This window comes from Sinohyriopsis cumingii, chromosome 1 (assembly GCF_028554795.1).
Source record: "Sinohyriopsis cumingii isolate HCF-2022 chromosome 1, ASM2855479v2, whole genome shotgun sequence".
Lineage (NCBI taxonomy): Eukaryota > Metazoa > Mollusca > Bivalvia > Unionida > Unionidae > Sinohyriopsis > Sinohyriopsis cumingii.
Window position 1 is genome coordinate 13,697,195 of NC_142961.1, and position 24,273 is coordinate 13,721,467.

The 24,273-nt window shown below is 33.2% G+C and overlaps 1 protein-coding gene across 4 annotated transcripts in view; it reads right to left on the reverse strand.

The window, feature by feature from the left end:
- Window positions 1-24,273, reverse strand: part of LOC149806437 (uncharacterized) — a 210,961-nt gene that overhangs the window by 51,186 nt on the left and 135,502 nt on the right. For all 4 annotated transcript variants that reach the window (XR_016420227.1, XM_089953321.1, XM_089953308.1 and 1 more), the window contains exons 43-51: window positions 22,318-22,378; window positions 20,587-20,837; window positions 18,022-18,073; window positions 16,360-16,613; window positions 14,448-14,514; window positions 10,657-10,904; window positions 9,091-9,163; window positions 4,691-4,929; window positions 1,565-1,661 (exon numbers count right to left, since the gene is read on the reverse strand). Coding sequence is in view for 3 of the 4 variants with exons in the window: in XM_089953321.1 (XP_089809447.1) it covers window positions 1,565-1,661; window positions 4,691-4,929; window positions 9,091-9,163; window positions 10,657-10,904; window positions 14,448-14,514; window positions 16,360-16,613; window positions 18,022-18,073; window positions 20,587-20,837; window positions 22,318-22,378 (1,342 nt within the window). In the remaining variant the exon portion in view is untranslated. The remainder of the gene's footprint in view (window positions 1-1,564; window positions 1,662-4,690; window positions 4,930-9,090; window positions 9,164-10,656; window positions 10,905-14,447; window positions 14,515-16,359; window positions 16,614-18,021; window positions 18,074-20,586; window positions 20,838-22,317; window positions 22,379-24,273) is intronic.

Sequence of the window (24,273 nt, forward strand, 5' to 3'; positions counted from 1 at the left end):
CACAGTACACTTATCCACTACATTACTTTTCCCTGTCATCACATTTGCTCAACACAGTACACATATCCACTACATTACTCATCCCTGTCATCACTTTACTCAACACAGTACACATATCCACTACATTACTTGTCCCTGTCATCACTTTTACTCAACACAGTACACTTATCCACTATATTACTTGTCCCCGTCATCACTATTACTCAACACAGTACACTTATCCTCTCCATTACTTGTTCCTGTCATCACTTTGCTCAACACAGAACAGTTATCCACTACATTACTTGTCCCTGTCATCACTTTTACTCAACACAGTACACATATCCACTACATTTCTTGTCCCTGTCATTACTTTGCTCAACACATTATGCTTATTCACTACATTACTCATTCCTGTCACCACTTTGCTCAAGAGAGTACACTTATCGACTACATTATGTTCTTACTAAAATACCATATGCACCAGACACAAGCTTGATAATAGAATGGGTCTGAATTGTAAAAGCATCATGCTTGGAATGAAAGACAGTGAATTTTAAACCCTCTAATGCGAGGTTCCCAAAATAAATATATAATAAGTGAGAACGTTTTCATATTTTTAGCCATACTTTTCAGTAATCCAGTGCTCATTTTAATTTGATGTTTTGCTTTTCAATGAGGTATCACACATCTTTATAACGTCAACACATTTGAAGAGGCTTAGAATGTCAAAATATTTGAGTTTCACCTAGTTAAACAATGTTCTATGAATAGTGAAAAGGAAAATTCCTCCACATTAAAATGATGCCTGAATTACCAAATAGTGTAACTCTAAATGCAAATACATTAAAACTCATGGGCTAGGTGTGAAATTGGAATTTTTCAATTAAGTATGCAAACCATCTCTCTTATGACCACAAAGCATTTTTTGAGTCTCATACAAAACCCAACACAGACTGGAAGGTATACTTTAAACATAATCTACCAATTATTGTTTGTTTATTCATTTTCATTCACATCTTTCACATGCTATACCATACATATCACATACAGACTGTACTATACCTATCACATACAGACTGTACTATACCTATCACATACAGACTGAACCATGCCTATCACATACAGACTGTACTATACCTATCACATACAGACTGAACCATACCTATCACATACAGACTGTACTATACATATCACATACAGACTGTACTATACCTATCACATACAGACTGAACCATGCCTATCACATACAGACTGTACTATACCTATCACATACAGACTGTACTATACATATCACATACAGACTGTACTATACCTATCACATACAGACTGTACTATACCTATCACATACAGACTGTACCATACCTAGCACAGACTGTGCTTTAGTTATCACATACAGACTGTACCATACCTATCACAGACTGTGCTATAGCTATCACATACAGACTGTAGTACTATATTTATCATATACAGACTGTACCATATCTATCACAGACTGTGCCATACCTATCACAGACTGTACCATACCTATCACAGACTGTGCCATACTTATCACATACAGTATGTTTATGTAGATACTACTAACCCATTGTTTCCTATAAGAGTGAAACTTTTGCTGGCAGCTCTCCTCTTTCTTCTGCCCTGTTGCTTTACATTCACTGCAAAGCTGTTAACATTCACATCTGAAAACAAAGTAGAAGAATTTTGAAAGCAACTCTGATGACCTGAAATGACAGACCCTGACACTCATAACATACTGCTTCATTTAAAACATCTGAGTCCATCCATTTCCTCCAATAACCCCACCCATTTTAAAACACAACCTAAAATCAACCTGTGACATATAATCAATGCTTCCCAATAGGACTATATATTAAATTTAAAATTAAAAAAATCATTGAACAGATATTGTATAGGTACAGGTACAGTATGCTATCAAGTAAGGTGAATTTAAACTCTTTGCTTTAAAAGAGATAGCATAATAAATACCATTGAAATATGAAATATATAACAATATGTCACAAATTTTGATCCAATGAATGATAATAATTTGATAAATAATAGAGGGATGAAATGTCTAAACCTCTCTGAAATTAGCAAAGCTCCCCCATAAAAAAATAGCATTTTCAGAAATGTATTCCAAGGCAAAGACTCCACAGATGGAACAAAAAATTTGAAATTCTTAAGCAAAACATGGGCACAAAACCATTTTCAAACTCCAAAAGAGGCAACAAAGTTCTAGCTGTTATTATCAGCAGTTTAAAAATGATATTTTGACATATGATAATAGTTCGTTTTAGATACAAAGAGCAGTAGAGATTCTTGAGTGTGATACCAAGCAAATATTTCACCTGTAACAAATGTACCCTTAACTGTCTTTTTATTTTTAAAGAAACTAAAATGTTATCTCTGGATGACTTAAAATTTTTCCTGCATGCAGACATGAAGAATATGTATTTATGTAAAACAAAAACTGAGAACAGAATAGTTGCCTGGCAGCAAATCAGGGTCTGTCCTGTTATTTGAAATTATTAGTAATAATGACCTAATAACCAAGGTAGATAAAATGGTACAATATATATATATATATATATATATATATAGAAGGCTTCATGGAAGATTGGTCATTTGACCAACAATAATAATAATAATGATAATAATAATAATAATAATAATAATAATATTATTATTATTGTTATTATTTTTATTATGCAGATCTGGGGCATTGCTCTTGCATTTAGGACAGTGTTATACACCAGCAAAATGTTAGACCCAGTCCCTAATAACCAATGCAGATGTGGGTCATTGCCTTGCATTTAAGATAATGTTATAAACCAGAAAATATATTCCCATAATGATAAATGTTCACCAAGTCAGAGGGAAAGAGAAAAACGTGAACAAAAAGTTTGTACTATGACCATTATATCATTAATTTTTAAATATTTATCACATATGAGGTTGAGGATGTTACATATTCATTTAATATTAAATTTAGGACATGGTTTGACCAAAAAAATATGCCACTAGCTGTTTGCTACTAGTGACATATCAAATTACTGAATGAGTGTCAAATAACAAAAGTGTGAGATTCTATGTATCATTTGATGTTAAGGACTTTGCATTATTCAATGACATTGCTGAGTGATGTTAAGGACTTTGCATTATTCAGTGACATTGCTGAGTGATGTTAATTTGTTTTGCATTATTCAATGATATTGCTGAGTCATGTTAAGGACTTTGTATTTTTCAATGACATTGCTGAGTGATGTTAAGGACTTGTATTATTCAATGACATTGCTGAATGATGTTAAGGACTTGTATTATTCAATGACATTGCTGAGTAATGTTAAGGACTTTGTATTATTCAATGACATTGCTGAGTGATGTTAAGGACTTGCATTATTCAATGACATTGATGAGTGATGTTGAGGGCTTTGTATTATTCAATGACATTGATGAGTGATGTTAAGGACTCTGTATTATTCAATGACATTGCTGAGTGATGTTAAGGACTTGCATTATTCAATGATATTGATGAGTGATGTTGAGGACTTTGTATTATTCAATGACATTGATGACTGATGTTAAGGACTCTATATTATTCAATGACATTGCTGAATGATGTTAAGGACTTTGTATTATTCAATGACATTGATGAGTGATGTTGAGGACTTTGTATTATTCAGTGACATTGCTGAGTGATGTTAAGGACTTGCATTATTCAATGACATTGATGAGTGATGTTGAAGACTTTGTATTATTCAATGACAGTGCTGAGTGACGTTAAGGACTTTGCATTATTCAATTACATTGCTGAGTGATGTTAAGGACTTGCATTATTCATTGACATTAATGAGTGACGTTGAGGACTTTGTATTATTCAATGACATTGCTGAGTGATGTTAAGGACTTGTATTATTCAATGACATTGATGAGTGATGTTGAGGACTTTGCATTATTCAATGATTTTGATGAGTGATGTTGAAGACTTTGTATTATTCAATGACATTGATGAGTGATGTTAAGGACTCTGCATTCTTCAGTGACACTGATGAGTGATATTAAGGACTTTACATTAATCAGTGTCATTGCTGAGTGATACTGCAAAGAGATAGTCAACAATGTGGTAAATGATCTGTATGAGATGGCATTATGACACTAATAATGGCAAGTGTAATGAGATTAAATATTTATCATTTCATTATGACACTAATAATGTCAAGTGTTATGAGATAAAAATTGTATCATTTCATTACAACACTAATAACAGTAAGTGTAATGAGACTAAATATTTATCATTTCATTATGACACTAATAATGGCAAGTGTTATGAGATAAAAATTGTATCATTTCATTATGACACTAAGAACAGCAAGTGTTATGAGATAAAAATTGTATCATTTCATTACAACACTAATAACAGTAAGTGTAATGAGACTAAATATTTATCATTTCATTATGACACTAATAATGGCAAGTGTTATGAGATAAAAATTGTATCATTTCATTACAACACTAATAACAGTAAGTGTAATGAGACTAAATATTTATCATTTCATTATGACACTAATAATGGCAAGTGTTATGAGATAAAAATTGTATCATTTCATTATGACACTAAGAACAGCAAGTGTTATGAGATGAAAATTGTATCTTTTCATTATGACACTAAGAACAGCAAGCATTATGAGATAAAATATTTTTTATTTACCTTCATTACCCTGATTCCAAGCTTTTCCTAAAGCTATCTGGAGTTTACTTTTGTTCTGTGAGGCTTTTGAACCTTTGATATACAGCTTGTACAACTTCTTGGCTTTACATTCACAGCCTTGAAGCTGGTGTTTCTGTAGAGCCTTGTTCATTTCAGCTGTTGAAACAGGATCTACAGCCAATTCCTCTGGTGTGGAGTCATTTAGATAGACAGCATATCTGACACTATTTAGCAATGACCTGTACAAGATAAACAATTTGTTACAGAACATAAGAAATATCTGTAACACAACCTGGCTATTTTGACATCTGTAACATCACTTGGGTATTTTGACATCTGTAACACCACTTGGCTATCTTGACATAAATTAATTTTGCACAATATGTCCTTCTGTCAAAATCTTACAATAATTATGAATAGCATCATATGAAGATTTGAAACATTCAAAGCTAATGAATATAAGGATAGGAATTCCAAGATTCACTGCGTTCCTTTGTAATGAAAGATTTTAATGGCATGAACATTATTCTTACAGCAAAGAGGTTGTGCATGTGGATTTAAAAATTAATTTCAATGGGTGTGAATATTATGCATAAAATACTAATTACATGTAAAGTACCAATAACATGTAAGTACTAACTATAATTAAAGTACTATGTGTAAAGTACTAATTACATGAAAGTGCAAACTATAATCAAAGTACTATGTGTAAAGTACTAATTAAATGTAAAGTACTAAACATAATTAAAGAACTATGTGTAAAGTACTAATTACATGCAAAGTATGAATTACATGTAAAGTACTAACTATAACTAAATTACTATGTGTAAAGTACTATGTGTAAATTACTATGTGTAAAGTACTAATTACATGTAAGTACTAACTAAAATCAAAGTACTATGTGTAAAGTACTAATTATATGTAAAGTACCAACTATATTTAAAGAACAATGTGTAAAGTACTAATTACATGTAAAGTACTAATTCCATGTAAGTACTAACTATAATCAAAGTACTATGTGTAAAGTACTAACTAAATGTAAAGTACTAACTATAATCAAAGTACTATGTGTAAAGTACTAACTAAATGTAAAGTACTAACTATAATCAAACTACTATGTGTAAAGTACTAATTACATGTAAAGTGCTAACTATAATTCAAGAACTATGTGCAAAGTACTATGTGTAAAGTACTATGTGTAAAGTGCTATGTGTAAAGTACTAATTACATGTAAGTACTAACTAAAATCAAAGTACTATGTGTAAAGTTTTAATTACATGTAAAGTACCAACTATATTTAAAGAACAATATGTAAAGTACTAATTACATGTAAAGTACTAATTACATGTAAGTACTAACTATAACCAAAGTACTATGTGTAAAGTACTAATTAAATGTAAAGTACTAATTACATGTCAAGTACTAAGTGTAACTGAAGTATTATGCATAGAGTACAAATTATGTGTAAAGTACTAATTACATGTAAAGTACTAACTATATTTGAAGTACTATGTGTAAAGTACTAATTATATGTAAGTACTAACTATAATTAAAGTGCTATGTGTAAAGTATTAATTACATGTAAGTAATAACTATAATTAAAGTACTATGTGTAAAGTACTAATTACATGTAAGTACTAACTATAATCAAAGTACTATATGTAAAGTACAAATTACATGTAAAGTACTAATTACATGTCAAGTACTAATTACATGTCAAGATATTTGAAGTACTATGTGTAAAGTACTAATTACATGTAAGTACTAACTATAATTAAAGTGCTATGTGTAAAGTACTAATTACATGTAAGTAATAACTATAATCAAAGTACTATATGTAAAGTACTAATTACATGTAAGTACTAACTATAATCAAAGTACTATATGTAAAGTACAAATTACATGTAAAGTACTAATTACATGTCAAGTACTAAGTGTAACTGAAGTATTATGCATAAAGTACAAATTACATGTAAAGTACTAATTACATGTAAAGTACTAACTATATCTGAAGTACTATGTGTAAAGTACTAATTACATGTAAGTACTAATTATAATTAAAGTGCTATGTGCAAAGTACTAATTACATGTATTTAATAACTATAATCAAAGTACTATGTGTAAAGTACTAAATAGATGTAAGTACTAACTATAATTCAAAGTACTATGTGTAAAGTACTAATTACATGTAAAGTACTAGCTATAATTAAAGCACTATGTGTAAAGTACTAATTACATGTAAAGTACTATCTATAATTAAAGAACTATGTGTAAAGTATTAATTACATGTAAAGTACTAATTACATGTAAGTACTAACTATAATCAAAGTACTTTGTGTAAAGTACTAATTACATGTAAAGTACTAACTATAATAAAATTACTATGTGTAAAGTACTAATTACATGTAAGTACTAACTATAATTAAAGAACTATGTGTAAAGTACTAATTACATGTAAAGTACTAATTACATGTAAAGTACTAACTATAATTAAAGCACTATGTGTAAAGTACTAATTACATCTAAAGTACTAATTACATCTAAAGTACTAATTACATGTAAAGTACTATCTATAATTAAAGAACTATGTGTAAAGTATTAATTACATGTAAAGTGCTAATTACATGTAAAGTGCTAATTACATGTAAAGTACTAATTACATGTAAGTACTAACTATAATCAAAGTACTTTGTGTAAAGTACTAATTACATGTAAAGTACTAACTATATGTAAAGTACTAACTATAATTACAGTACTGTGTGTAAAGTACTAATTATATGTAAAATACTAATTACTGGTATAATTAAAGTACTACTGTACCAGTGGTCCCACCCCCCATGAATGGCCACCTGACCAGCCACCACCCACTCTTTACTGCCAGAATCCGTTGGCACCAATGAGTTTGTGTTCAAAAGTACCCCTCAAGAAAGGCCACCCCTCTAACGTGACCAGCAGCCAACATATTAGTGCACAAATGTAAAATTTACCCCCTACAAGCGGCCACATTTTATAATTAATATTTGTCCAGAAACAATATTTAATTATGGTAAGGTAAGTAATCCGATTATCTTTCCTGATGTCTGTTTCTGGATGTCAGGTTTTCATTACTGAAAGAAGTGTTGGCTAAAGTAAATGTACTACAAAGGTTATTAATATATCATTAGTGCTGGCATTTGCAGAAATGTTTTGATAGAGCTTTGGCTTTCACACAGCATTTTTTAAATTATTTGTTTTCATTGCCGATTACAACTGGATGTAATTGTCAAGATCATAACATGGTCAGATAGAAAGAGAGAAATGGGGTCAGCAATATTTTGATAGAGCTTTGGCCTTCACACAGTGGGGTGGGTTCATTTTAGTTTTAAATTGACGATTACGACCAGACATAATTGTCAAAATGATAACATGGTCAGATAGAAATGGGGTCAGTACTGTTTTGTTAGAGCTTTGGGCTTCACATGGCAGATTTTTGTGTAAATGACGATTACAACCGATATAACTGTCAAGATCATAACATGGTCAGATAGGCAAAAAATAGATTTTGTGAATTAACACACACACACTCACACAGAAACAATTAACCTTGAACAAAACAGAGTACCAGACAAAGATTGAAAAATCACGTGACAGTACAAGTATTACTTCTTTATAACAAGGTTTTTCATTTACGAGTTTCGTCTGCAAAATTAAATTGCAATACTGTACAATTAGCAACATAGGAATAAATCAATACAAAACTTTAATGTGTCATCACATAAGCAAAGAAATAATACTTTAGAAGGAAAAGTAACTTATTCGACTTGATAACAATGGGAAGAGTTCACTTGCTGAATAATTTTATGTTGGCAAGATTCAAATAAACAAGATTGTAAAAGATGAGGAGAATATTGTGTAGCAGTGGGATAATGGAGTAAATGGAAAGAGAATTATTTTAAACACAAAACAATGTATGTACCAAGATTTAAATAACATTTTTGAATGGTTTTGTTATTTGCATGCCAACTGTATTCAACTCACATTCCACACCTAAGAATAAGAACTACTAATTTATGTTAGCTTGAAATAACTGTTTTTAAGACAAGAACAAAATTTTAATAATTAATGCTACTTTTAAATGAAGATATTAACTGCTTTATGGTATATGTAGCTTTCCTGCTATATACACATATACATATGCATCTCACAAACATAGTCCCCCTCTGGAAAGGCCACTCATTTTATGAGGCCACATTCTTGGTGCAGAAGGGGTGGCAGTATAAGAGGAGGACCACTGTATATGTAAAGTACATACTATAAGTACAAGACAAACCATACGTATCTCCAATAAGGACCAACTTAACTGAGACATTTTAAATGGTCAAAAGAAAAGAATTCTATAAACTCTCACAGGATTTTCTTACCAGGATGAATCAACAAATCTGCTCACAGCTTGCTTTTCAAATTCTGCTAAGTACACAACCACTCTGGATGATGCTTGACATGGATAAAGAAAATGGTACCATGAAAAGTAAAATGTACAAATTATAGTAATATTTCTGACAAATATACCATAAAAATACAGACCTTAGGAAACTAAACTCTTTACAACTTATGTTTTTTTTCCCCCCAAAGGAAACTTGAAAGCAAATCTACAATAATGACCATAACAAACAATTATCGAATACATTGGCATTGGATGGCTGGACATTGACCTAGCTATATGATACTGTTCGCAAATGAAAGGAAAAATCACATGCAATCAACACAGATATATGTTAGTGATTGAACATGGTATCTGCCCTGTCTCTATGCCATAATGTATCATCCCACCCTCATATCTGACTTGTCTCCATGCCATAATGTATCATCCCACCCTCATATCTGACTTGTCTCCATGCCAAAATGTATCCCCTTATATTTTATCTTTGTCCTTGCTGTAAAAGTATCCACCTCCCATATCTGTATTGGGTCCATGCCATAATGTATTCCCCCACCCATCTGTGTCCATGTGCAATGTATCTCCCCTCCTATGCCTCCTATGTCTGATCCAAGTCCATGCCATGATGTATCTCTGATATATGTCTATGGCATAATGTATGCCCCTTCTCATATCTCACGTGTTTTTATGGCATAATATATATCCCTTCTCATAGCTGACATGGTTCTAAGGCATAATATATCCCCCTTTTCATATCTGACATGTGTCTATGGCATAATATATCCCCCTTTTAATAACTGGTATGTGTCTATGGCATAATATATCCCCCTTTTTATAGCTGACCTGCAAAAACTTTGGCACAACTTCAGTGTTGATGCCACTGTGATTATTGGTGAGTGAGATCTAATCTCACCAACATGCAGGAGAGACAAAATAGGACTGATTCCAAAAGTTGCCTTATTTGGTCTTACATTAAAAATATTAAGTAATCAAACTCCAAACTTTGTAGCTTGTAATTTAAAACATTTATTAAAAAAATACATTGTTAGTAAGGTGATTCTTGAGATGAAGGAAGCTAGGGTCACCTAGGGCAAACACTGGTCATAAATACTGACACGGTGTTGGTCATTATGATCCGCGTGTTATGTGATACAGATGAAGAGAGAGGAACAGATTCTGTCTGTGTGGATTGTATCTGAGTGGATTGTGTCTGTGTGGATTGTGTCTGTGTGGATCATGACTCAGTGGATTGTGTTTGTGTGGATCATGTCTGGGTGGATCATGTCTGTGTGGATTGTGTCAGTGTGATTGTGTCTGTGTGGATTGTTTCTGAGTGGATTGTGTCTGTATGGATTGTGTTTGTGTTGATTGTGTCAGAGTGGAGACAGATAATTTAGCTGCACTTATTTGTATCTCAGTCTCTATAAATTTCAACCCTAGACTGAGGTGCCCGAGGGGAAATATATGGACAAATACATAGATGTAGAATGAAGGAATATTTTAATTTAGCATTTCTGTCTCCAACAGAAGGCTAAAGAAGGGTACTAACCTGTCATCTTGCTTTTCCATGCTTCTGCAATGGCTGCCTTGACATTGTCATAATCTACAGATGCAGTACTTTTATGTAGATTCAAAACATGAACTTTGGTAGCAGTTTCTGTCCACAGCATGTGACTCCCATTCAGGGCAGCATTAATTTTGGTCTCCATGGATTTTGTATCTAGTGGTCTCAGTTCCCAAGATGCCACCATTTTATTATCCATGGCAACATTATATAAAAGACTGGAGATTACATGGCTGAAATTGAATATTCATCAATTTTCACAGGAAAGGTCATCAAAGGAGAATGGTCATTAATTAACACAGTAGGGGACAACAAAGGAGAATGGTCATTAGCTTTCACAGAAGAGGTTCTTCAAGGAGAATAATTGTGACTAATAACCTCCTCATACAAATTTTTCTTCTTCCTCTTTTACCTTTTCCTCTCATTCTTCAACATTATTTTATACAGGACTAAATATCAGGCATACCATTGGTCAATCTATTAGGCACTGTCAGATTGTGTAACTAATATCAATTCAGTAAATATGAGATGTTATTTAAAACTTTCTTCCTCAAATTGAGACTTTTTACAAATTATGTTTTTCATGTTTTGTTTCAAAATATGGGTTATTATTTTATCATGTTTTGTTTCAAAATATGGGTTATTATTTTATTATGTTTTGAATTTAATGATTGGTTTTTATTTTTCAATATGAATTTCTTCAAAGTTGTTAACTTTACTTTTCAATATGTTTTGTCTTCAAATATGGGTTATTATTTTTCATTATTATTTGTCTTCAAAGATGACTTAATTAGTATTCATTATGTTGTGTCTTCCAATCATTGTTTTTATTTTACATTACAATATTAATTCAAAGTGGGTTAATATTTTTACTACAAAACTTTTATTCAGTTCTATAAAACTAGGATTATGCGGATGTCCTATCAAACTCTGTACATACACCAATGATGGAATTGGCACTGAACATTTGGAAAATGCATTTCATAGATATAAGCCATTATATTTTAAATTCTTATTTAAACAGTTTTACTTGTATTAAGTGGAATCTTGGGGATTTACTAATTTCTCAAACACTTCTCAACCCTGTTTGCTCATAAAATGGTACTTTATGATATAAAACTCAAATTTTGACAAAATATTTAAGTGAGATTTTTCACAATCTAAATTTTACACATTTTAATTTAGGGAGAATTTTGTTAAAATCAAACAAGTAAAAATTATGAACAGGTTAAAAAAGAATGTACAGTCTAGATGTTTTGAAGTGTCCTTGCCATCTAAAAGAAATATACACAGTGGTGTCTAAATTTAAGTTTTAATATAGGGTAAATTTTGATTTCCAATTTCTGAGCTTGAGTGAGATGGTAAAAGAAAGATGGCACTTAACTGATGATGGTAAGGGCTATTTTGCATTGACCAATGATGGCACATTTTGATATCACATTGGACCAAGTAGATGGCAAAGACCTAGTCAAGTACAAAGCAGCACACACCACCTATGGTCACATTCAAAGACCTAGTCAAGTACAATGCAGCACACACCACCAATGGTCACATTCAAAGACCTAGTCAAGTATAACATAGGACACACTACCAATGGTCACATTCAAAGACCTAGTCAAGTACAATGCAGCACACACCACCAATGGTCACAGTCAAAGACCTATTCAAGTACAATGCAGCACACACCACCAATGGTCACATTCAAAGACCTAGTCAAGGAGAATACAACACACACCACCAATGGTCACATTCAAAGACCTAGTCAAGTACAATTGAGCACACACCACCAAAGGTCACATTCAAAGACCTACTCAAGTACAATTGAGCACACACCACCAATGGTCACATTCAAAGACCTAGTCAAGTATAATGGAGCACACACCATCAATGGTCACATTCAAGAAGTACAAGGCAGCACACACCACCTATGGTCACATTCAAAGACCTAGTCAAGTATAATATAGCACACACCACCAATGGTCACATTCAAAGACCTAGTCAAGTACAATATAGCACACACCACCAATGGTCACATTCAAAGACCTAGTCAAGTACAATACAGCACACACCACCTATAGTCACATTCAAAGACCTAGTCAAGTACAATACAGCACACACCACCTATGGTCACATTCAAAGACCTAGTCAAGTACAAGGCAACACACACTACCTATGGTCACATTCAAAGACCTAGTCAAGTATAATATAGCACACACCACCAATGGTCACATTCAAATACCTAGTCTAATATAATATAGCACACACCACCAATGGTCACATTCAAAGACCTAGTCGAGTACAATGAAGCACACACCAACAATGGTCACATTCAAAGACGTAGTCCAGTAAAATGGAGCACACACCATCAATGGTCACATTCAAAGACCTAGTCAAGTACAATACAGCACACACCACCAATGGTCACATTCAAAGACGTAGTCCAGTACAATGCAGCACACACCACCAATGCTCACATTCAAAGACCTACTCAAGTACAATGCAGAACACACCACCAATGGTCACATTCAAAGACCTAGTCAAGTACAAGGCAGTACACACCACCAATGGTCACATTCAAAGACCTAGTCAAGTTTAATATAGCACACACCACCAATGGTCACATTCAAAGACCTAGTCAAATATAATGCAGCACACACCACCAATGGTCACATTCAGAGACCTAGTCAAGTATAATATAGCACATACCACCAATGGTCACATTTGAAGACCTAGTCAAGTACAATATAGCACACACCACCAATGGTCACATTAAAAGACCTAGTCAAGTACAATGCAGCCACACCACCAATGGTCACATTCAAAGACCTAGTCAAGTATAACATAGCACACACTACCAATGGTCACATTAACAAATCTAGTCAAGTACAATGCAGCACACACCACCAATGGTCACATTCAAAGAACTAGTCAAGTACAATGCAGCACATGCCACCAACTGTCACATTCAAAGACCTAGTCAAGTACAATATAGCACACACCACCAATGGTCACATTCAAAGACCTAGTCAAGTATAATACAGCACACACCACCAATGGTCACATTCAAAGACCTAGTCAAGTACAATGCAGAACACACCACCAATGGTCACATTCAAAGACCTAGTCAAGTACAATTGAGCACACACCACCAATGGTCACATTCAAAGACCTAGTCAAATACAATATAGCACACACCACCAATGGTCACATTCAAAGACCTAGTCAAGTATAACATAGCACACACTACCAATGGTCACATTCAAAGACCTAGTCAAGTACAATACAGCACACACCACCAATAGTCACATTCAAAGACCTAGTCAAGTACAATGCAGCACATGCCACCAATGGTCACATTTAAAGACCTAGTCAAGTACAATATAGCACACACCACCAATGGTCACATTCAAAGACCTAGTCAAGTACAATACAGCACACACCACCAATGGTCATATTCAAAGACTTAGTCAAGTACAATACAGTACACACCACCAATGGTCACATTCAAAGACCTACTCAAGTACAATACAGCACACACCACCAATGGTCATATTCAAAGACTTAGTCAAGTACAATACAGTACACACCACCAATGGTCACATTCAAAGACCTACTCAAGTACAATACAGCACACACCACCAATGGTCACATTCAAAACAGCATTTATTGTCTTTGACCAAATCTCATTTTTCTGTTACTAGAACAATTTAAAAATCATAAATTATTATTTGCACTTCTGACAATTCAATATTGGCAATTTGTTTGTTCATACTCACCTTCCTGACTTGGAGAAATACTCTTCTGACAATTTAATACTGGCATTTATGTGTCCAATTTCTGTTTCTGGAAAATGAGATAAGATTTTGAAACATTTAATAAAATCTACCATTATTCTGTATGTAATGGTGACTCAGATTCGTAAAACTGGTATGCCACAACCTATAGATAAAGTAAGTACAAAATGCAGGTTCCCTTTCATAATTAAAACCTGCCTGGGATCTTACTGGATGACTGCTTTTGAAATCCATACAACAATGTGACCTGGAGAAAGCATTTTGAAATCCATACAACAATGTGACCTGGAGAAAACATTTTGAAATCCATACAACAATGTGACCTGGAGAAAACATTTTGAAATCCATACAACAATGTGACCTGGAGAAAACATCACAAGTCAGAAACATCCTTGTCATAGTTTCAGGTATACCAAGAAAGAAATCATCTGACTTCTACTGATATATCACTTTATTATCTATTTCATAGTGAGATAATGAAATATATCAGTGGGAAAAAATTATATCACCACAGTGGTAATAACACTTTATGACTTTCTTTTTCTTGTTCCATTTAGTAACTATATCTGCCCCATTATATGTTATTCAAACCTGTATTTCCATATTTAGGCCTATTTCATGTTTTCTTCATCTCTCTCTCTGTCTCTCTCTCTCTCTGTCTCTCTCTCTGTCTCTCTCTCTCTCTCTCTCTCTCTCTCTCTTCCAAACAGGATGAATAGAGATCTTAACATGCTTCAAGATTGTTGATTTATCTAATCACTGGGAAGGCAAAACCAAAAATGACTTAAAAGGAACCGCCCACAACAAAAATTGGCCTCAAGTATTAACTTTTTTAATATTTAGTTTACAAAATAAAACATGCAAACTGTGTACCTGAACTCATGAAAAAATTCTTGATTACAAATATTAACACTGATTTCAACTATCATCACAGACATAATCATATCTGGCAACAGTGGTGAAATCATGCATGATTGGTTTCATCTGCAAACAAAAATTAAATGGCAATCATAGTTTGGGTGCTGCATCTGTTATAAAAAATAGTCTGCAAGTTTGCAAACACAAAAATTCACACATCAGTGCAGAAATAAACAGAAACAGAAACCAAAATCGATACAAATAGTTTCAATCATCGAAACTGTAGCTTATTGATAATATACTCTTAAGTCTTTTGGACCATTTTGTCATGTTTCTATGTTACTCCCACCCCAAACAATGTTCAATGTATATATCTGCCACAAGAAATATGTTAACAAAACTAAAAATCTCTTCATTTTCATATGAAAAACATTACACCTTCTTTTTTTAGGTTAAATAAGGAAATATTCCAGTCATGAAGTGGAAACATTTTGCATCATCACTCATGTCTTCAGCACTTTTGACAATGTATCATTTTCAATTGTGAATTATTTAATCATATCCTCTCAGAACGTGCAGATATCCTCTATATCAGCTAAAATTTCTTATGTTAGGTTGAGAGGTTTTGATGATGACAAACCTGCAGATTTTACAATATTTTTTTACTCATATTTCTATGCTTCTTTCTTGGTACCTCATTCACCATACAGCAACCTCAGGTAAATTTCTGTATATACTTGCTTATAAGTGGACTCCAACTGAAAACTGTATGGACCCAGATCTGCTATCACATATTGCACTGACAGATCTGGGTCTGTGCAGTTTGTTACAAGTAATCAGTACAACAAGCAACATAGGCCCTGGTCTTTTAGTGCATTATGCTATGGCAGATCAGGATCTTTGTTGTCTGCAGTTTGAGTCAACTTAGAAGCAAGTACGTACAGTAAAAGAAATACTGCTTTATATGCCAAGTTAATGATTATATCAACCAACATGAAGATGTGCCACTTAATAACTTTGAAAGAAATATGCTTACTTGTTGCATTGCTCCATAGTTCTGAGAGAGCATTCTGAAGTTTCTTCCTGGTCATTTTGGTCGGAGTTCCTAAAATCTGAATTCGATGAAGGTCAGATACACGGAAGCTGTGTTTGTTTTGATAAACTTGTAGACTGGCACCAGTGTCTTCTGCCACTTTTTGAATAACATAATTGTCTGGTTCAACAATATATTCTGGTTCCATTAGCACTTCATTCAGATGGACAGCATAGTATATGCCAGTTAGCTGCAAGCTACAAAATTTAAGATTTGTACTGAGTAAAATAAATATTGGTAAATTATTGAAAAGAAACTAGCATGTTATAGATAATTGCTAATATAATCAGAAAAGCTGATACCTGAGCAATTCAAATAGAAAATCAATATGCATGGATTAATTAATAAACATGTATCAAGTTAACAGCATGCACTTATACATTACCCATAATAAAATTAAAAAGCACACTGAATTTTGTACATAAAAAAATCCCTTATGTGACAATAAATGCAAAAAAATCATATTTAAATATGGACTAAGTAGGCACTTCTTAAATTCAGAATATATAAATCTTAGTTCATTGTGAACAGGTTACCCTGTACAGCAATTACAATGTCACACTCTTTCTTTTTTTGGTTTATTTTTTAATTTGTGACCAGGCATTGTCTTTATTCCACATCAGACAAATGTAATCAAACATGCCGTATAAACTTAATTTAAAACAGGATTTAATTCCCACCAGCCAGCCGGGATTGGCTACTGTGGTATGTCCATGAGCATGGCACTTCACTCTACCTGCATCAGTATGACGTTTTACCATCTGTACTCGCTTATAAATTGAGTCTGAGTGCAAACTGTGCAAACCCAGATCTACCACCGATAATGTGCCATCAGATCAGGATCTGTGCAGTTTGAAAGGAATAATCAGTAGAACAAATAATATAGACCCTGATCTGCAGGCACATTACTCTATGGCAGATCAGGATATGTGTTTTATGCACTTATAAGTGAATACATACAGTAAATGTGGTTCTCTCCAGTAAAACACCAACTCCTACAGATTCATTATTCTGCCCATCAAGAGTGAAGATAAAAAGTTAGACACATGTCAGGATGACTGAATCTGATTTTCAAGGGCAGATTTTAATCAAAACGTGCAAAAATCATGTAAGAAAACTATACAAATCTGATAATGTAGAAATCAAAATGTCAAAGGCCAAGGGTTAAAAAAAACCAAACAACTAATACCATATATAATCGCTTATGAGTCCAACTGCAAACTGCACAGACCTAGATCGGACATCACATAATGTGCCAACAGATCTGGGTCTGTGAAGTTTGTTAGGAGTAATCAGCAGAGCAAACAACATAGACCCTGATTTGCAGGCACATTATGATATTGCTGATGAAGATCTTTGTTTCTAAACAGTTTGATTTGACTTATAAGTGAATTTATACTGTATTTTCTACTAGTAATACCAGAAATATATTGGGGTGTGTGTGTCTTGCTCTTTCTTTATTTTCAAACTAAGTAAAAATTCAATGGCTCTATAAAGAAAAAAATCTTCAAACAAATACTGAAAATGAACCTGTGATGAACTATGACAAATACACGGATGTAATTTTTGAAATAACATCAAAAGTCACAAAACAGCCTAACATACCCATACAATCCCACAAAGCCTGATTTCTGTACCACTGTTATTTTCACAGACTCTGTAAGATAAAGAAAGAAAACAATTTTGATGAAGATCTTGGGTATAAAGTGTTCACAAAAACTTTTCCTTGCCTCTAATAAATGTGAAACATCAAATCAATAGCAAAATTATAATGGACTCTAATATCTATTATACCATCCTTTACATAAGGCAATGCATTCACAATGCAATACATGCATTCATTTAATTTGAGGAAAAATTATATTTTTATTTCTAAAACATGTATGCTCCATCTACATACCCCAAAAGTCTAAAGCTAAAAAGTTTTCAAAATTTTTAAATAAAATTAAAAACTGGTACAAAGGCTGCAATGGCCAGAAAATGTGGATATAAATATGCAAACCAAATATACATATATACTCGCTTATATGTCGAGTCAAACTTCAAACAACAGAGATCCTGATCTGCCATAACATAATGTACCTGCAGATCAGGGTCTGTGTTGTTTGCTATAATGATTATTCCTAACAAACTGCACTTACCTGGATCTCCCAGAGCATTATGAAATGGCAGATCTGGGTCTGTCCAGTTTGCAGTTGGACGTTCCTTGTAAGTTTGTCTACATTTAGTGGTTTTGACCAGTATTGCTACCACGTTTTTCAGGATTGATGGATGAATGGAAGCATGTATGTATGGACCGAATCGAATCAAAATGTGCCATAAAAAAGATCTTACAAATTCATGACTGACTTTAAGTGTTCCAATAAGTTTTTCTGTACAAGTTCAAGTTCTCAATTTTTATAATATAATTACCATAGGAATGCTGAGAAGAAGAACTCAAAGAAAGTCTACAATATGCAGCATGTAATTACGAAAATCAGTCAAATCAGTCGGGAACTTTGATACAAACATTTATAATGATTAATACAATTTTCAGGATGTAATAAATTATATAATACTTTACTTATATATGAAAGAATATTCTTTAGAAAGGCCAAATGTATGTATTTATGTGCTCCAATAAGCCATTGCTATGCAATATATTTCACCTGAGATGCTGATGGTACCACAGATTTGGGGTCTGTTAGAAGTAAAAATTACATTATACCAAAGCCTTAGAAGGAAATCTCTAAAAATAGCCTTCCATACACTGGTCCATTGGGATGGAACATTATTCCTAGTGACATAAGGCTGGCCAATAACATTTCTTCTTTTTGTAATCAATGTCTTAAATGGATGAAATCTTAAGACAGTCGAACAGGTCTAAGTAATATAAATACTTCCTGGTTTTTCTGCTTATACATGTTTTTACAGATGAATTTTTAAACAAAATATATTTTATATATTTATATGTGCTGCCAGATGCTTGTGTAGGATGAGATTGAAAGTTTGTTTGATATTCAGAATAACTCATTTTTTTAATGTGAAGTCAAATTATCGTGTGCTGTATATACTGTATATACATAAACGTCTCAGAAGGCCTTGGGGGAGATTAGTTCCTGTAACTAAATGAGTTACCTTGTATAAAACTGTTGCTATTATTAGTATTATTTTTATTGTTATTCTATTAATTATTTTTATTAAGATTTTTTTATACAAATGACATTTGATTTATTCTCCTCAAATAACAACAGGTTTATCACAAAAATGTGGAAAAGTGAAAATTCAAGAGTTCTTGAGCATAAAGATATCCCATGTTGGTGAGATAGCCATTTTTAAATAAGCTTTTAACTAGACTTATAGTTTGATTCTAAACGACTTCAAGTACCATCCTTTTTCAACAAATGTACGATCCATTTTTTACAAATGTACCATCCTTTTTCAACAAATGTACCATCCATTTTTAACAAATGGACCATCCTTTTCAACAAATGTACTATCTTTTTTCAAGAAATGTACCATCCATTTTTAACATATGTACCATCCATTTCAACAAATGTACCATCCTTTTTCAACAAATGTACCATCCATTTTTAACAAATGTACCATCCTTTTTCAACAAATGTACTATCCATTTTTAACAAATATACCATCCTTTTCAACAAATGTACCATCCATTTTTAATAAATGTACCATCCTTTTTCAGCAAATGTACCATCTTTTCCAACAAGACATTGCTTATTGTTATCTCAAAAAGAACTGTTGCGAAAATATGAATGAAATCCATCTTTAGTATCAAAGATACTCACTTATAAATTAAAGCAAACTTCAAGCAACAAAGATTCTGATCTGTTGTAGCATAATGCACCTGATGATCAGGTTGTTTTTTGTACTGATTACTCCTAATAAACTGCACAGATCCAGACCTGCTGGTGCATTATATGATGGCAGATTTGGATCTGTGCACTTTGCAGTTGGATTCATCTTATATGTGAGTATATACAGTATAGATACAATCAATCACAATTCTGGTCCAATGCTGCCCTTCTATTTAGAAATATCCATGAAAAGACAATTCAAACATAATTTCACTGAAGCAATAAGAATTCCACATTCTGTGGAAGAAATGGCTAATGTTATTTATCTGTAACAAGGTGAATTGATGAAATGTGTCTAATAAAGTAGTGTTACCTGATGTAGACTTGTTCCATGATGCATGTAACACATGACTGATGTTTATATTCTCACTTTGACTTTGTATCAGCACTTTATAGCATGTGGACAGCGGGTAGAAATTTTCCTGGGCATAGCTGTGAACAGTGTAGTTCAAAATTTCCTTTGTTTTGTTCACCAGTGTTGAGACCTCTGGAGGTGTTTTTTGGATAGGGAAATAATGAGATCCATTTACATCCATAAAGTAACGTAACCTGGTTCCTGTTACTCTATAAAAATAAAGAAAACAGTTGACTCTCGTGATCATAAGAGTTTTCAAAAATAATTCTTCCACAAACATAAAATAGAACATAGGAGAAACCAAGTTTTGGAGTCAAATATACTTTTTTGATAATGTTTCCCTTCAAAAGATACATTAGAAATAGTACAACTTAAGTATGGTGAGGATTTGACACCAAGCCCTCTATCCAATAGGATTTGACACCAAGCCCTCTCTCCAATAGGATTTGAAACCAAGCCCTCTATCCAATAGGAGATTACTCTTGTCTGACTTCAACCTAGGTGGGCAGATGAGTTGTAGCATTTTTTGCTAAAAACACGCTTGAGAGAGATGGTTTTGCCAGGTAGAGGATATACTCTTAATGTTTTTATCATCCAAAAACATATCTGAAGAAGAAACAACAGTTCCACAACACAAAGTTCTGATTGCCAATGGCAGTATGACTGGAATGCAAACCATCTAAATCATGATGACCAAGTTTTTAGTGATGGCTGTATTACTCCTCATGAAACATCAAATGACTCTTAAAGTATCTGACCCAGACGTTAGTGATGATGTTAGATGGATAGACTTTCATCATGAATCCATGAGATGTAATTGCTTACAGTCTGCAATCTAGCCACAAAAAAATGCACCACAAAATCTGACTTTTAGTTGACAGCAAGTGATGCTGCCAGACTTGTCACATGAAAAGTTTTCTCTAATTTTTGATACTTGCTAACAGAGACAAGACAACAAGAAAAGTCAGTTCAAGGTGAACTTTATTAGAGGTCTTTACAATGTATTCCTCATACAAGTCTCTGCAACAATATTCCTTTGTGGATGAATGCACTGATTCAGTGATAAGTTGTTTATTCTTCCAATAAATAAAATGTTCATAAAAAGACATGGATAGATGATCAAGGTATTTACTATAAAACAGTTCTTCCAAACTTGTAAAGTTAAACATTATTAAAAACTGTGTTCAATTATCAAGAGAAAACTTACAGGTAAATTATACAGATATTTAATACCATAGTTGTAGGTTTAAAAAAATACAGCTATGATGGCACAACAGCTCCCAAGTAGTTGCCTAAATTTGACCTAGAAATTTTTTGTCATGCTGGATTATTTGGTGTACTGAAAAATGGCTGTACTAAGACATTTTTTGTATTGGATCATGCTCTCATTTAAGTTTTATACTAATCTATTAAATATCAGTGTTGTTTTCTTAATTATTCCTATCTTTCCCTGAAATTATTTTTTATCTCGAACTAATCAATGCTAAACTTAGTTCTAAACTGTGCATTTCTGTAAGTTGTTTTGTTAAGAAATCACATCCTCATAACAAACCCAGTATACAAAATATTTCAATTACCAAATCTGAGTTGAAATGAATCACCATCAAAATATTTTCTTTAACTTGGAAATTTTGACAATCACTATCAACACAGTTTAAAGTCTAACTTTTCCAAAATGTGCATACTCACTTGTTGTCACTGATGAATTCCTCTCGCTGCAACCCACTGATGTTAATAGATGTGTTTATAACTGGAAAAAACATGTATTCTGTGTTACATTTAAAAAACGATAACAATGAGTAGTAATATTCACATGAAGATCTTAAAAATAAATTAATGGGACAATGATTAGTAAAACAAAGTAACAGAGTTCCCTATTTATAATACTGTGCATGGGAGTTATAAAAGTGACTTACATTATCAGTGAGGGTGTCTTATACTGAGGTGAAAAGAAAATATTATATTGAATTAAAACATAGAAACAGTGTTTAATGGTGTAAAATCACAGTATATTGAATTAAAACATAAAACAGTGTTTAATGGTGTAAAATCACATTATAACTGGCTGTAATAAGCAAAGAACAATGCTGAAAAAATGAAGCAACAATCATAAAACTAAATCTGATCAATTTAATGGAATCCATGACCACACCCATGTTTTCAGAGGAATAGCAGTAAACTGAGGGGCATTATAGCAAGTGAATAATTTAATGGGATTCATGACCATTCCCATATTATAAGATTGACAGCAGTATACTGAGGGGTTTATAGCAAGGGATCATTTTAATGGGATCCATGACCATACTCATATTACAAGAGGGACACCAGTATACTGAGGGGTCCTGTACTGAGGGATCAGTTTAATGGGATTCATGACCAAACCCATGTTATAAGAGGGACACCAGTATACTGAGGGGTCTTGTAGTGAGGGATCAATTTAATGGGATTCATAACCATACCCGTGTTATAAGTGTGACAGCAGTATCATGAGGGCCTTATAGTGAGGGATCAATGAATGAAATTCATGATCATACCCATGTTGTAAGAGGGACACCAGTATACTGAGGGGTCTTGATATGAGGGATCAATTTAATGGGATCTATGACCATACCCATATTATAAGTGTGACAGCAGTATCATGAGGGCCTTATAGTCAGGGATCAATTTAATGGGATTCATGACCAAACACATGTTATAAAAGGGACATCAGTACACTGAGGGGCTTTATAGTGAAAGATTACTGAAGCTAAATTTGTGTTTGCACAACACATATGCCCATACTACAGACTCAAAAACTGGAATACATTTAGTAAAAATTTGGAAAAACTGCTAGAACACATACAAATTAGTTATCTCATATGTGTGTGTGTGTGTGTGTGTGTGTGTGTGTGTGTGTGTGTGTGTGTGTGTGTGTGTGTGTGTGTGTGTGTGTGTGAAATTTCATTTGTCTCTCTTTGGTGTCTTCTGTATAATCATGCTAAGAAAAGTATAAAATTTTAGTAACAAAAAGTCCAAAAAGTCTTAAAATGTGCAAAAACTTTAAACACTCCTGTATCACCATGAGCACCTAATGATGTTGTCTCTGATTGGTGTATGTGCCTACCCAATCACAATGACATATGGAATTATTCTCTCTGCTTCCTCTGAATGTGGGATTACTTGAAAGACAAAAAACATTTTCTGTCTATCTGTCTCTGTCTCTCTTTCTGTCTGTCTGTCTGTCTGTCTGTCTGTCTGTCTGTCTCTCTCTCTCTCTCTCTCTCTCTCTCTCTCTCTCTCTCTCTCTCTCTCTCTATATATATATATATATATATATATATATATATATATATATATATATATATATATATCTTTCAAAAGGAAGCAAATTTTACATATTAACTTTCCTAATTTGTTGTGGGTGCTTACCCATATCCCAGATGTATCCAGTTTACACTTGAATGATGACTGTGACAGGATGCTCACATAGACAAGGATGGGTGGAAATGATCGAAAGCTTGAGTGATGCCTGTAACAGGATGCTCACATTGACAAGGATGGGTGGAAGGGATTGTAAGCTTGAGCAATGCCTGTAACAGGATGCTCACATAGACAAGGATGGGTGGAAGGGATTGAAAGCTTGAATGATGACTGTAACAGGATGCT